Raw genomic sequence first — 17272 nt, 5'->3', positions numbered from 1 at the left:
GAAAACATTACTTGACAAATGTTCCGAAAAGGAAATAATGTTGCACAATAAGCATTTAAAAGGTTGTTTATAATGTCAGAACGGTAAAGGAAAAAAATGCGTGTATTCTAATCGAGAGCCAATACTCTGTGGTTTCCCTACGGGAGAACTTATACATTTAGACATTACAAATTGCATTTTACCTTGTTGCACATACTTGCATATCCTATCTTCAGTAAAGTCAAATACATTGTTCTTAGAATAGAACAATGATCTTTTATATATCTGAAAGATCACAGATTTCCGTTTATGCTTCCTTGCTTTAGAGCAATACAGAAAGTTGGTTGAGTATCTAACCATGTAACGCGTAATCTCCAAGCCAATGTATGTTATTCGCTCTCATATAATTTCTTCCACAAAACATAACATTATTAGCATTGAATATAACGCTAAACATACGTCTGCAACAGTTTTCATATTGCATAAAATTAAAATAAAACGTTACGTTTAGAATCTAGTTTCATACTCTTCTTGGTTTCTAGGTCTGATCGATTCTGAATTGCGAAAATCCAGAAAATATCATTACTTGAATGACAATCAAATTCATTTAAGTTGCCTGAAAAAGAGTGCCTGAGCGTGAGGTCTTATAATACAATTTCTGTTTAAGGGGTGGTTTTCCAAGACCAATAAATAGTGGACTGTCATATCGTTCGTTGCTACATATCGAGCGTGGTAATATGGAACTCTAGCGGGTCACCTTAGCATAGAACCAATACATCTCAACTCTTTGCCACCCTCCATTCACCCTTCCCGGTAAATCAGTCAGCATATTATTAAAACAGACCCATTGATAATCAGCTATTTAGAAATATACAACATTGATCTGCAATCGAAACAAAATGTTAATTACAAAGGTTTCAAAGGTATTGAATGAGAAAAAGTATTTCTATTGTGATAACCCTTCTTTTATATATGCATTTTGAATTATAATCACAAATGTATGTGTTCCCGAAAAGTGAACAATGAGCATAAATTTGAAGTCATCAAACCAGCATTCATATTTTGGATTGTTTTGAACTCGCATAGTCAAATATTCGGAAAATATTACAATATTTCAAATTTGCATCGAAATGTCTTAAAACGAATATATTAAGATACAATTTCTCTGTTGCAATAATAAATTTATAAATAAATATTATTATCTCTAAGTATTATGTCACATTTTAACGGCCTTTGTCTTAACATTGCTATGAAAATAACTTTATAGAAATATATATTCATATATCTGTTTACAGAAATATACAACTCCAGTTTACATCACCATTTAGCTAAGATCTGCTATAGGCTATTAAAAGTGCGGTGTTTTCTGCAGCAGCGACATTCAGGAACGCATGGAGTGAAGAATTCCTTAATAGACACAGGTCTAAGTCTGGATGAATGCCGTATTTTCGTACATTCTGTCGTCCTCATTTGGATGATTCCGATAAATTGCTGTCAGTAAAACATTAATCAATGTTTTAAATATGTAGAATGTATTATGTGTCAATTCATCTATATAGTTGTCATAGTGTAGCTGGCAAAACAATGAAAATTAAATGTTAATAGTTAACTATTAAGTTAAGGAAGTTATTTCACTAAACTGAACATTTTGCAATCAGAGAGTGTTTTTAGTAATACTTGAAGGTTAATTTAAGTAAAACTATGGATTAATACTCGTTTCCTTAACTCAAGTCAAAAGCACAATACGTGGATTGCTACAGTACAATTTATGTTTGATGTACTGCGTAATCTTGGATGCATCAATTCCATCCCCATTACTCCATCCCTATCCCTATACACCTTCTAGGAGCCAAAACCTGTCAAAGAGCAAAACACGTCATAATTGTTATCCAGAACATACTGTTTGTGTGCGGAACAAAGACTCATAGCAAATACAGCCAAATATCCACTTTAAAAAGTGCAATTACTTGCATTATATTCTTGATGCCAATTGATTCTTATAGCTGGTTACATTCCTAACATGGTGCAGTTGTAAGTAAATCATGGGGTTCGACTTACAGACATAACGTTAAGTTTTAAAATCCGAAACCATCATTGTAATTAAAATGCGCAACTAAGTTATTTCTCTTGAATAAAACCTGAAACTTCAGAATACAGTATTGTGAATTAAATTTCAAATAATCCTGAATGTCCTATCACAACTTCAAACATAATTAATGTTCCGAATGAATTCCCGTAGTCTTCAATATGGTGACTGTACTGATGCGCCAATAGCGTTGACTGTTCCGGTGCGGTAATAGTCGTGATATAGCAATAGTCTTGATTTGCTCAGATGATATAATGAAGAATGTATTTGAATGAATTCTCGATAATCCAAAAGCAGTGTTGCAATGCGCACTTTGTAATTCCAACAAATGTGAATAAATGATTCATCTCAATTTATATTTGAATACAACTATATATATATATATATATATATATATATATATATATATATATATATATATATATATATATATATATATATATTACACGAGAAGTATAAATTAGCTTCTACATAGAAGTGTTAGTGTCTGGTAAGGATTGTGTTAATTTATAACTACTGATGTTTTTGCTTCGCGTATGAACTGTGTGATGCGTGTTTCATATTTTTTTTAATTGTTATTCAGATACGAGGTCAACAATATAACTGCATGAGAATTTATACTGACGCTATAAGTTTATGTAGTAGTTTACTGCACTGTACTTTTATAGCAAACGCCATAAAGCAAGTTATCACATAAAACAACTTCTGGAAATGTATCTGTAAATTATACAAGTAACTAAGAATACGAATAAAATTCTTGAATAATTGAATTGATGGGCATAAATGATTTCATTATGTTGGTACATAAATGTACACGAACGAAGCAATCATAAATAATCTCTAGTGCATTCAAATGTACGACAGTAGAAGTTTTTGGATCTGTATAAAATCGTTTGGAAATTTCCACATGTACTCACATTCAGTTTTCTCCCGTTCACAGTGTTTAGTATCTGTGATGAATTTTAGGATGCTGTCATGTATGCAAATATACTGGTCCTGTGAATATAAAAAATAATCACTATATCTTACGGTAAATTACGCCATTAGCAATGCAATGGAATGAACAACAAATAATGCCGACAGATATATATATCTGTGCGATTTTCCTGTCATCAATTACAGCTGACTTCTAATATATTTGCTATTAGTCTGGGTGGTATACATAATTGAAATTACAAAACTAGGTATATTTCGTACCCTACGCATCAATAACATTTTCACAAGACTGACAGGTTGAATAACATTACATATATTGCTATTGTATTACTTAAGAAGTTAATTAAAATGCTCATGGATGAGAGAAGATTATTTTATAAATTTTAAATCTGGAACGAATTACATATTTGACCATCCAACTGTTTAACAAAACTTCATCCTGAAAGTCAAAAGTGTAAAGTGTATACTTTAGTACAGTAATTAATGTACTCCTAATTAATAAATGCTAAAATTGGCTCTAACGCAACTTATAGTATTATCCCATTGAGAATTAATATGCTATTGTAGGAAAACATTTCCTATAATGCAAAGAGCTCTTGTTTGCTTGATATGTCATCTATATCCAACTAGCACTTACGAACACTGAGACACTGATTATGAAATGGACTCAGACCATTTCAGCATGAATGTTTCCAACTATTTATTGTTAAATAAAGTTAATAAAACACGCACACACACAGATCCATCTGTCTATCTCTCTCTCTCTCTCTCTCTCTCTCTCTCTCTCTCTCTATATATATATATATATATATATATATATAGCAGGAGCATTGTTTTATAATTTTATGTTCCTGTTTTAATTAGGCAGAATTAAATATTTTATTATTTTATGTAGTTAATGTTTATTATTGAGTGAAATACAGTCATCAATTGCAATTAATGTGTTATTCTTATTTTACTCATATTTAGACATTTAGGTAACCTTGAACCAGGATTACCTGTTAAGAGTTTTGTTCACTGAGCAATGCAACTACCCTGATTGCTGGTCATGCTGGGTTGTTCTATTGTATGACAAGTGGTAAGCAACTTTCCGATTGGTTAGTTTACTACTTGTCTGTATAAACAACCTAGTATGAACATCATATTAGTGGTCAGTCCATTAGAGTTTCTGAAGGGTGCTGGTCATGGCATTGAATTATAGTGCCTGATGATTCTTGTGCTTGCAAGAGTAAATTGGCCTTTGTCCCATATGATAAGGTAAATAGATTTATAATATGATTAATATAATAGTTTATTTTATATGTACTCTGAATATTTCTCGGAAATGCATGTTGCTGTATTTTATTACATTTTAATAGGTTATCAACCTGCATTTTATTATTTGCATATCGTTCTGTCCATACCTTTGTCTGTCTGTCTGTCTGTCTGTTCCCTACTTGTGCTCTAAACACTGACTGTTGTTTAGGTTTAGTTGATCCACTATCTCTCTGGATGGATAATTAATAACTATATGGAGTTGTAACTTATTCGTATTGAATGTACTGTAAAGAGAATTAATGTAAACATGCAGAACAATAATGCACTGATGACGATATTATTTAGTATTGTAGTAAATGTATTTTGTTATTGTATGTGTAGGGTTTATGTAACAAGGCAAGGAGAAATGTCTAAATCTCTACCTATGAACCCAATAATGCATAATAAATCCAATACTGAACAAAACAATGAGTAGAAGGCAAGTGCGGTAACATTTGGCGCCCACCGTGGGACTTATTGTGCTGAGGGTCGTGAGACTTATTGTGCTGAGGGTCGTGGGACTTATTATGCTGAAGCCGAGTTTGTGTATATGTGTATGATGGAAGGAAGGCAGGACCAAGTAGATTAAACAAGAATAGACGCAATAGATGCAATCTCTTCAGTACAGGCTGCCAGTAGATGTGGAAATGTGGGTACTCCAGCCATATCAATTTAGAAGAATACAAGTGGAACGCCAGCTGCGTTTATTCCATTTCATTCATGGGATTCAAGACATGTTTGTGAATCATTTTCATTGAGACTGTGGATCATCTGAACCGTGTGATTGACAGTGACATGCATCCTGTGCTTATATAGACTGATATTTGTGTGTTTTGACTCCTTATGACACTGTATAATTTGTTTGTTCATTTAACCTGGACTAAATTGTTCTTTGATGAAGTAGGTAAGAATGGTTATCATCAGTGCAAGTTGAAATAATTTGTATTTATTACAGAAACATCTATGAATATTTGAACTTGCTATATATATATATTTTTTTTTTAAAATTGGTACATTTTATAATAAGTTCATCATATAGCAACCTATTGTATTTCCTTCCTAATTTTGTTGCCATTAATTTTTTTCTACTTAGTACATTTTTAGGAAATATGTTATTTTGGAAATTTGTTTCATCTTAAAATCTGTTTTATACTAGAGTTAGAATACAGTTAGTTCTGGTTCAATTGATTCGTCTAGAACTATTTTCTCATAGAATGTATTTTTCCCCCCAATTTTATAATATTCGCTATTGACAGGGCAAACATTGTTCTTTCAGGGTGATCTTTATGTTTGAAATATTCTTGCTTAACTGGTCCTATATAGATATTGCACAGAAGTTTGTGCACTTCTTCGTTTTGATCGCGCGTTTATTTGTGCGAGTACATATGGAGTTCACAGAGGACGAAGTTCAAAACATAGTAGGGGCCTTTAAGGCTTTAAAAGTCAAACCCAAGGCAGACACACCTGAAGATTCCGCAAAGTTGTACGAATTATGCAGATATGAAGTTACATGCTTACAACAAGGCAAGTATCCGCAGGACCAGGTATCTCATGCCATCAGACGTTGCTTGAGAGGAGAAGCTGGACGGATTGCTATGCGATTGAGTCCAACAGCATCCATTAAGGAATTGATATCAAAGCTGGACAGTGTGTGTGGGAATGTAGATTTGAAAGAGACTTTGTTAGCTGACTTTTACAGTGCTCGCCAGAAAGAGGATGAAGATATTTCTACATGGAGTAGGACTTAAATAGACACTTAAGGATGTGTCTGGCCATAAGTTTGATTCACCCAAGACATTTGACGAATTGAGAATAGCTCTTCGTCGTATTGAATCTGAACACAGGCAACCGGAAGATGAGCTAAAACGTACCAAGAGAACTACCAATCTAAATATGGCATCAACTTCAACCACATCACAAAACAAGGAGCTAAGTGAATTGAGAGATCTTGTCCAGCAGCTGTCAAATGAAGTGAAGATGCTTAAGGAGCATTCATCCCGCGTATCCAACAACCAGCAACACCATATAAAGCGATTTAGGACAAATAATATTGATGAGAGGAGAGACCGAATATGCTGGCGCTGCGGGCAAATCGGACACATTGTTTCTGCTTGTCGTGTTCGACTAGACCATTCAAAACGGGATTTAAACTTCACGAGGCCTATGGCTGGGGGCAAGCAGTAGGCTTTTCAAGGGGTTGCCCGAAGAAGCATAAAGGAACTGACACGATAGAGCTAGTAGGACAAGCTAAAGAGGTTTCTGTTGTCATCAATGGTATTAGAGTAAATTCATTGATTGATACCGGATCGACCGTATCAACAGTTAGCCAGACATTTTATAACAAGAATTTGAAGACGACTCAGACTGAGCCCATTGCAGACCTTTTGAATGTTGAATGTGCAAATGGAGAGAAGCTATCATATAATGGTTACATAGAAGTTGCAATAGAAAGTAACATTCTGCCAAATGTGGAAAGACAACGTTGTCTAATGTTAGTCGTGCCAGACAGCAACTACAGTAGTCGCGTTCCTGTGTTACTAGGGACAAACTACTTAATGCGTGCTCTAGAGGAATGCAAAAGTGAGCATGGAGCAAGATTTCTACAGACAGCTCTTCCATGGTAATTGACATTCAGATGTTTGACTTTGCGAGAAAAGGAGTTAGCAAAGAGAAACTTTTGTATAGGTGTTTTGAAGAGCGCAGAGTCACATGATATTATCGTAGAAAGCAATAACAATGTGATGTTACGAACTTTCGTTGATAAAGAGATACCTTATCATTCAGCACGTGCTTTGCTTCAGAATTCAGTGATGTCCACAGTAAATGAAGACTTAGATATTTCTCCAGGCCTGGTGACTTATAATTACACGAGGAATGGTTTGATAGAAGTTCACGTGTCAAACGTGACTGCCAGGAAAATTAGTATTCCGCCCAGAGCTATTGTGTGTGAGTTGCAACCAGTGTTTGTGGCTGATATCTCAGCAGATGTGGTTGGAAGGGAGCGAGTAGATGACCTTCTCAGTCAGATGGACATTACTTCGGATAAACTGTCCAAAGATGAGCAACAAAAAGGAATAGATCTTCTAAAGAAATTCGAAGACATCTTTTCCACAAGTGAAACACATGTGGGGATTTACGGCAGCTGTAAAGCATCGCATCAATCTTTCTGATTGGTTAGTTTGCTACTTGTCTGCATAAACAACCTAGTATGAACATCATATCAGTGGTCAGTCCATTAGAGTTTCTGAAGGGTGCTGGTCATGGCATTGAATTATAGTGCCTGATGATTCTTGTGCTTGCAAGAGTAAATTGGCCTTTGTCCCATATGATAAGGTAAATAGATTTATAATATGATTAATGTAATAGTTTATTTTATATGTACTCTGCATATTTCTCGGGAATGCATGTTGCTGTAATTTATTACATTTTAATAGGCCATCAACCTGCATTTTATTATTAGCATATCGTTCTGTCTATACCTTTGTCTGTCTGTCTGTCTGTTCCCTACTTGTGCTTTAAACACTGACTGTTGTTTAGGTTTAGTTGATCCACTATCTCTCTAGATGGGTAATTAATAACTTTATGGAGTTGTAAGTTATTCGTATTGAATGTACTGTAAAGAGAATTAATGTAAACATGCAGAACAATAATGCACTATTTATTATTGTAGTAAATGTATTTTTTTATTGTATTTGTAGGGTTTATGTAACAAAGCAAGGAGAAATGTCTCAATCTCCGCCTATGAACCCAATAATGCATAATAAATCCAATACTGAACAAAACACTGGACTTGTATTTTCTCACCAATGAGTAGAAGGCAAGTGCGGTAACATATATATATATATATATATATATATATATATATATATATATATATATATATATATATATATATAAACAGATACATTTTATTATAGAACGCACCCAACCCGGGAAGAAAATTCAAATCTAAGACAATAAAAAGGTCCATTCTAAACGAAAACAATAAAATAACATACATGTAGGAATTGTGTTTGATGTAGGTAAGTATTAATCGCAATTATATTTGATAAACTAGATCAGTGGACAAAAGCATACAAAATAGTTAAGACTTCAGCGAATGTGCACGAACTGTTTTACACACTGAAATGTAACATATAATGTAGGTGATTCTGTGTTCTACACTATGAATATATTGTACTGTCATTATACAGAGGGAAAAAGTTGTTGAAGTCTGAGTAATTCATAAAAGGTTAATGAGGAATATAAATTAAAAATGTGGCCTAGCTGTATTTGACAGTAACATATCTAGTATAAAAATAAATGATATATTATGGTCACATAAACCATTTGTACTTTTTGAATTAACATGTGCCCATCCCTACTGTTGATGTTGGCTCATACTAACCACTGTTTGCACCATATTACAGCGCTGGTTCCTCATCTCGTACACCAGATTAAAGATGTCTACCTCATCATGATCTTGTACGTACTTCATCAGGCAGTCAATTGCAATGAAGGTACCCGTGCGTCCCACGCCGTCACTTTAACATCGACAGTAGGAATACTTTCAGTGGGAACAGATTAGTATCATTAATACATGTTATTTTTAAGATATCAAAACACAAAGAAGTGAACGAACATTTGAAGGAAGTTTAAAAAAACATGTGTGAATGTCTGTAATACATACATTGGTAAAATGTTGTCAACTTCGGATTATCTAAAATTCATTTCTTTGAAACACCCTACCCCACCCCTATATATATATATATATATATATATATATATATATATATATATATATATATATATATATATATATATATATATATATATATATATATATATATATATATATACGCTTTTGTGTGTGTTTCGAATACTTACAAATATTGTTTATGTTTGACAAATGACAGCGAGCATAGTGGTAATGTCTGATAGTTATTGCATATATCAATTATTTATTGCAATGGTGTTAGTACAGATGCAGATCATGCAGAATATATAGACATTTATAGATTATATTAAACAAAAATGTACTATATTGGGAGACTACAATGTTTTAAGACATCATGTTGTTTTATAAATAATTTGAAATTTGCAAACAGCGTACCTGCAATGCACAACTATAGGAGAATGGAAATTAAGCATCTCATGCGTTCTTAAAAACATAATAAAGTCCAGAAGAGGTGATGGGTCCTTTGGACAGCCAGTTTCAGCCCATTTCAAAAAGGAAAAGTGTAGAACATTTCTTGTTGCCTGCGTCTTAAAATAATGAAGCCAGCCAATGAAACAAGAAAAAGAAAGAAGCTTTATCCTTGTAGATACTGCATATGACAGATTGTATGTACCGTAAAATTATATTGCATGCCATATAGATGTTATTGTTGCTGTTGTGTTGTGTTAATTCCATCTGCGTCTTAAAATAGGCCATACATGGCAGCCAGTATCACTGGTGGAGGAAAAACCAGGAACAAATCTGGCAGAACCCTCGACCAACGACAAGGTACTGGGAACTTTTCTCATGGACACAGATTGACCAAGCCCGATAGTCGAACCCACGCGTAGAGAGATGAGATTACAGTTGTTGGTAACGACAAGTGCATTAGACCATTTGGCCACCAAGGGCCCACATACCATGTAGTAAATTGAAATTTTTCGTATGGCTCATAAAAGGTGGAGAACAAAGATAGCACACTAAGTTTTAACAGAAAAAACAAGCCTCACAGTAGTCAACAACAACAATGGCGGTTTGGGTAATATAATTGTAAATAAAAGGCCTAAACCTAATAATTACAGGTCTGGCAATTTAAACACTGATCCATCTTAAACAGATCTATTTAATAAATCAACACCATAAACGTGTTTAACATGTAAAAATATAACAATACTAGAATGAGCTGAGAAAGAATCTTTAATGTTAGGTTTCAATGCCTCGGTCTTTTGCTTCATCTATTGATAGGTATAGCTTTTTTACAACTGTATAGTCTGTTTGAATTCATGCTTTTTCTATATTGTTTACTATCACGTATCGCGTAAACTTGCCATCAATAAAACAATGCACATGCAGCGTAAACGCCTCTTCCACTAACAATGTTCCATGTCCTAATCAGTTCAAAGAATATTATAATACAGATAGAGATAAAAGTAACCCTTCAAAAAATACATGCAAAATTCTCAATTTTTAGGAGATCTAAGTATGTGGTACCAAATGGATGATATTTAAACAGTTTAAACATGCACCGGTTGTAATGGAAGATAGGAACTAAAGTAATCCAGTTATTGCGAGTGTGTAATGAACTAAAAACAAAAAGAAATACAATCTCTAATTGAATTCCAGTGTGTGAGGATTGGTCCAATATTTCAAATAAAGCGTATACGAAACCGTACTTGAAATGAGAAACAGTAAATAATAAAATCAAACTGAACCAGAAAAAAGAATTTTACGAACCAAAACGCCTTCCTTCCGATTCGTCAATAGCATGAAAAAAATATTTGAAAGATGCTATGTAACTAGGATCATGCTAGTACTTTGCAAACTTTCAATTATGATTAAAATGAAATATAATAGACTAATAAAGTTTAATTACGGAAGGAACAAACTTCCTTTCAATTGGATGCAAAATAGGAAGTGCAGATTCAATTGAATTTATATTTTAGGAGATCAGTATAGGATTGATTATCTTATGCATGTGTTGTTTCACATGCCAAATTACCAGGAATCAATGACAAATATTTTAGGATAGCATGATGGTTTAAGTCAAACAAAATAATGCATTGGAACGTTTTAGTTCTTTAAAAGTAAATATTCTCTATTAAGAAATTAATACGCATTATGGTGACCACTTCTGATAACACCAATTTCATACCTTATGTGAATGTAAGAAATAAAGCTTTGTCTGTTTTTGAGAAAAAATGTTCTAAACATTTGTAGAACGAAAGCTAAGTGTTATAAAGAAACTTACTTGTCTTAATGTAATGTTTCTTAAAACATAGTTATTGATTCGGTGGTTACATTTACAGCCAGATGTCCGAAATATAAGGTTTCCGTACCCTCTGGCAAGTATTTTTCACGCAGCACCTGTGGAGCATATATGCAGTAGCATTTGTAGTAATAACTAATTTATAATGCAAAAACAAAAATCAGCGAATTTGTATTAATACATCATCTGCTCAAACAAGAGTTTGGTGCTATTAGACATGCATTTATTTGAACCTCATCGTACTAAACATATCTGAGTGAGCGCATCATCATTTAAAAAGTTCGATGTTTAATGGTCGACGATCATAGATATAGACTTGTAACCCATTTTGTAGGAATCTTACACTTAAACTGATTTTCACTTTAAATAAGACTTTCGTAGAACAATCCACGGCGAAAATCTCGGTGGGAATCCTATGCTGCAAGCAGGTTTGAAAAAATATTTTAGTCTCTAATTAGTATTGTAACATACCTTTAAACTTTCCGTTCCACTTTCGTCGCATTGTGTGAGCATAACGATAATTTCAACATTTGTTTCCCAGATCATCCTCCAGAAATCAGTCTGTGTATATGGCAGAGGCGCCTGCGTAGCTATATACTCTCTGTCACTGTTATAACCCTGAAATTAACATAACACTGATGTACGTTGACACACTGATATAAATTTTGGATATTGTATATATACAATATTCAAAATTTATATCAGTGTCAACGTATGTCACTGTTATGTTATAGATATATCAAAGCATGAATATTGGAAAATGACACGTCTGGTCTTCAGGCATAATAGAAAGGCCATAATCTCACTACAAAAGTATTTTCCTTGGAAGCACATGCTATTGATTGCAAAACAACTAGTTTATTGTAGTTAAAAACGAATTTACTTTTAATATGTTACTGAATATGACACTTGACGTATCGAGTGAAATAAAATGAGCACAACCTTATCGTGAAAATGTAAGAGTCTGATTAACATCACCATTGCAAATTAAAGGTATATTGTAGACAAGGAGAAACAGATTTCATGCTGTAATGATTATTCGCATTGTTTTTTTTAATATCATTGAAAGGAGTGGACACGATCTAGCAGGGTAGCTCTGTTGATGTATCATTAACGTGTGAAATATTTATGTTTTCATGTGACTTAATTACAGTGTTCAACTGCCGTGCTTTCTTGCTGTATTTTATGAAATATGCAGAATGTTCTCTCCAGCTGGAATGTTGACTGAATTGGCCTCTAAATAGATTCCTAGATTTAAGTAACTCTTGCATTTAATTTTTATTCTCAGTTTTTAATCTTGTTGCCCTTCTCTAGACTCTATCCGTTTATTGTATTAGTATGTTTGAACATTTGGCCACCAAGCTGACATGGGACATTGTGTATGAGGACTCTTTAGCACTTTATATTCCTTTTTCGTTCTTTGCTGCTTTTAACCAAAGTGATTTTCAGCAAATCCAGTGTTTGATAGGCCTTTCAGTGATGTTATAGGTAAATGTTTAAGTTATATATTAATTGAACACGTCTGTGTGAGTAGCCATCAGTTTCGTCAGCGTTTGTTTCTAATGCTATGCACATACTGGAATGGTCGTTCAAGCGTTGCGACAGAAACAGCAGAGCGCACGTGGCATTAAAGTACATAAGCCATTATTTAGACTAGTCAATCAGGATTCTTTCAAGAGAGCCATTTACAAAAGGCAATGATGCAGAATTCATGTTATCTTCTGCATCATAGTAATACATTAAGCAATAATAGGCCTTTAATAGTGCTCAGTGGACAATCATAGATATATATTTCGGTTTCGAACGTGGCGCTGTCGTTTGGTCCATTTGGGTCATTTACAAATTTATTCATTTAGTCGCTTTGATGTCGATGCTCTTGAAAGGAAGTCAACATAAATGTTGCTCATATGTATAAATAAAACACACGAAAAATACTTTGGCATATTTAGTTGGTGCATTTTATTACCTTCCTAAAATGGCAGTGAATCGGTTGATAGTGACGTGGAACTTTATTGCTGTCATAAAATTGTTGACCGCTCGTAGATAAAGCAAAGCAGTTTATCTGACATTTAGATATGAACAAAACATCGTTACATTATGTTTAACTATATCGTTAGAAGTTTAAGTATCATATTCACTGCTGGAGTTAATGTTTTTTCAAGGATATCTCCTGCAAATTCTAATATTTCAAGCTTGACGACTGACTTTGAGCCAGGCTCTCTATCCCGCTACAAAAAATTATAGAATGTGACAAAAGCAATTGTTTTGATAGTATTGGGGTTAGTTTTTTTTATATATAAAACGTTGTAAATCCAGGTCCGCTTTCCTAGCTTGTTAGAATGATGATAGTTCTCAAAGTTAGTAACATACTCATGAAGGTCAGTGATATCCAAATAGCAATACCATTTTCCAAATAATATATCTTACCTTAGATCTAAGCACTTAATGAACCCTCGCTTTGTATATAGCAGTCACATAAAATTGCCTTCATGAAAATTGTATAACATAAACGCTAGATGATAATAATGATATTACAATGTCCTACAATGGTACGATGCTCCAAAGTACACCCTGTCAACAGATCGGGCAATGATAATTATAAAATGGAGCCAGATACGTTTGACCGTTATTGTCGGGTCCTTTGGGCCCGTCGATATGAATCCAATCATCATTTTACAAAACGAACGTTGCAGATAAAGGTGATTTTGAAAATACTTCAACGATAGCCCTAGTGACTCAATTACTGTACAGTAGTTCTTTTCCATACGTATTTTCCTTGTTGCCTATTTACATGTGATATGTAGTTTTTGTCTACCAAATGTGTTCAAAATAGCTAGCTACAAACACTAAACAAATTTACAAAAACTTGTAGCGAACGTCACTGCCATTTACTTACAGTACAAGTATTAAATGTACATACTCATTGTCATGAGTACACTACCAAGACTAAAATGAAATAAGTGCGACTAAAACATATTTAGATTGATGGAAAATGATGACGATGTCAAAGCAAAATATCTAGTATGCAAATCAGAGACAATACAGCTCAGATACATGTCTTCTCGCCAGGTGTTTCTTGGTCGGCCCATATTACTCTTCCTAGTTTATTTGTTTCTCATTATCTTGTATTACTCGATATACTTTTACCACCTTAGGTTATTTATATTAAAGGTTTTCTTTTAAGTAGTTTCTCCGTTTTACAGAGAATTTGTTATATAAAGGCCTGGTGTTGAGCTTTACAATTGATATATAGGTAGAAATAAGTGTATTTGTTTAACAAAGCTCTTTAAAATTCTTAATAATGATTTATATACTCCATATCAAGCTACAACAGAACTTTAGTCTCTACGTTAAAGTGTTTCCATATTCGTAATGTTTTGCTGCAACTTTGCACGTGTAGCATTTGTAAGTTTGGCCAAGATATTGTCTGCAATACGATAATGTCGTCGTTTATAGTTACCTATTCGTGCGTATGAGACGCCCCCCCCCCCCCCTCCGATCCACGCTTTTCGTAAAGATTGGGCATCATATACAACCGTAGTGCTACAGAGAATTTTTCTCTTATTTGTTTGCTCTACTGAAAAGTTCACAACAATCATCATTAATTACTATATATTGAGTGATCTAAATTATGCGTTCTATGGTTTGGGCAAGACTTCTTCCTTTGTTTTTTCCCGTGCTGTGTATTTTAATTTGTGCATGAAGACGATGTATATCGGTACTTACCTTTATGTAATTAGCATTTATGTAATCTGAACCATCATCATGTTCTATAGGCATCAAAGTAACTCTAGAGTGATCATCTGAAGAAAACAAGGACAAAATCCCACATTCAATTAAGTATGGTGTTGAGAAAAGATAAATTTAAAGAAATTATGAGCATTCTATTACAACAGCAAACATGCATACTAATGGACTGTTGACCAATGTCGTACACGTTAGAGCATCTATAAGCATGTCATTGTTACCTCAGTTGTATCCAGCATACACGTTTCATATGTATTGATACTGATGTGCCAAAAACGAATTGGTTCTATTCTGACACAGCTGGTATAGGAACCACAAATCACTGACTGTCTCTTCATGAACTAAATGACTGCATAAAAAAGAATTTAATGTAATTGAATGTTTCTAGCTTTTGGGAATTATATTTTGAAATCTATGTGGGCATTTTATTTCTGGAATATGACTAAGAAAAATGGCTTTCATTTCATTTCTTTTTTCATCAAAGGTTATAAAAGAATACTAACATGCAAGAATGTTGATGTTTCGATTTTTGGATTTGCAAGGGTGAGACTCTGCTACTTTGGATAAATATGTTGGTTCAATATCCTTGAGTTCCTGTACAAAATGTAAAATACAAGACATTATGTACGTATTTTCAAAAGAAACACGAAAAGCTAAACCACATAGTTACTTTAGTTTGGGTGCTAACTATTATGTTGTGTTACATAACATATAGGGAAACTAGTGTTAACAAGCAAGCAGTAAATGATATGTTAATAACATTTACTAAAGGTTATAAAGTTACATATATATCATACAAATTGTTGAAATGAGACAAAAGTAAACACTTTCTGCTATTCACCTATTTATATATGACGTTTGTTCGCATGTATGTATAGCATGCTCATAATACTCTTTTTTTAGTTCACGCATATGGCATTAAAAGAAAATCATGTTAGTTTTTATACAAGTGCTACGATATGGGTTGTTGGAGTCAGGTATCATATACTACGTTTCTTCTTCAATGTGCCAATATATTCTGGTTATACCTATACAAATATTTACTATTATCGCACACGTAAGAGAAATTATTGTTAATTTGCTGTTCTTTACGTTAGCCATTATTTTATCTTTAAACGGAATTCGTCCCGTAAATAAACAATTACTAATTCCCCGCACGCTCCCCCTCTTGTCCCCCAAACATAACTGCTAAATCTGCGCAGAACGTTTTAGCTTGTCATCTGAATCTTGAAGTTCCGATGATATATATTGTATTTGTTTGCATGCCAGCTAAATGATGATGACGATGATGATGATGATGATAATGATGATGATGATAATAATAATAATAATAATAATAATAATAATAACAATAATAATAATAATAATAACAGTGATAATAATAATAATAATAATAATAGTAAACGCAAGCATTTAACAGGAATCAAATTAAATGGGTCCAAAACCCGTACAAAATTAGCGTTTTATTTGTATATTTTTTATCTTCATCGGGGTAAAGCTTAATTTTTTTATTTCGAGATTGCAATCACGTTGAGATTTGAAGACAATTGTAAAATGCCGTTGTTATAGCCGTCATGTTGTCATAGGTATTGATATTAACATTTGTTGAAAAGCCATGAACAATAATGAATAGAAGAATTAATAGCAACTGTTGCATATTGTTAAAGACGAAATTTTATGACAGAGGTATTCTTTTACCCCAATTTGTTTGAAACAGATGAATACATTTAATGTTCGGAACTTTATAAATTATAATGTTCGTGTGCTAAACTTCTCATATTACATAAATTTCAGGAGCGAATTCATATAAGTGTATTTAAAATACGTACTATTTGCTTTATTGTCCAAAAGCATCAGCTAGAATTGATATGAACAGAACTAAATATGCCACATTATAAACAGCAAAATAAATACTTGCCTTGAATTCAACTGTAAATCCCATGTTATGATTTTCATGCATTCTATCAATACGCTCCTTAAGTTGTGACAACTGTATAGGTCTGTAAGGAATTTGTTAATTTATTTTACATGATGACTATAGAAATTAGTATAATGCATTGTAGGGAAAGTTTTAAAATATAATGCTGTATCTAACTGAATTGTATTTGGAAGGGTCTACTAACCATTGATGATACGGTAATGCAAACGATGCATTTTTACCATTAATTGCTGTAATAGCAAAGCTTTATGCAACCGCAAAACAACTTGCTCCAGATATTTTATTTCGTTAAAAATTCTTAACTTTGTTTCCATAATGATTAAAGGC

General features: G+C 33.3%; 1 protein-coding gene across 1 annotated transcript; it reads right to left on the bottom strand.

Annotated features, from left to right (window-relative positions):
- Positions 1–2914: 2914 nt before the first annotated feature.
- LOC149772932 (receptor-type tyrosine-protein phosphatase O-like) lies at positions 2915–15627 on the bottom strand. Its single transcript, XM_089947099.1, has 6 exons — positions 15510–15627; positions 14986–15062; positions 11731–11877; positions 9390–9541; positions 8685–8820; positions 2915–3061 (listed from the first exon to the last, which is right to left on the bottom strand). Exons 1-6 carry the CDS (start codon positions 15625–15627, stop codon positions 2915–2917), a joined length of 777 nt encoding a protein of 258 aa, XP_089803225.1.
- Positions 15628–17272: the final 1645 nt, after the last annotated feature.

The sequence above is a fragment of the Sinohyriopsis cumingii genome, unplaced genomic scaffold (genome assembly GCF_028554795.1).
Source record: "Sinohyriopsis cumingii isolate HCF-2022 unplaced genomic scaffold, ASM2855479v2 utg000972l, whole genome shotgun sequence".
Classification (NCBI taxonomy): domain Eukaryota; kingdom Metazoa; phylum Mollusca; class Bivalvia; order Unionida; family Unionidae; genus Sinohyriopsis; species Sinohyriopsis cumingii.
Note: the sequence above shows the minus strand (reverse complement) of the source record. Positions and strands in the feature narration are given on the sequence as shown.

What these genes read in the sequence shown, in the direction of transcription:
- LOC149772932 (XM_089947099.1), bottom strand. Translation starts at nt 15,627, where the DNA reads ATGTCTTGTATTTTACATTTTGTACAGGAACTCAAGGATATTGAACCA. An exon ending in GTGGAACGGAAAGTTTAAAG is followed by an intron (nt 9,542 to 11,730) that starts GTATGTTACAAT and finishes CATTATTTTAAG; the next exon opens with ACGCAGGCAACAAGAAATGT. An exon ending in GTAATATGGTGCAAACAGTG is followed by an intron (nt 3,062 to 8,684) that starts GTTAGTATGAGC and finishes TTATATTCACAG; the next exon opens with GACCAGTATATTTGCATACA.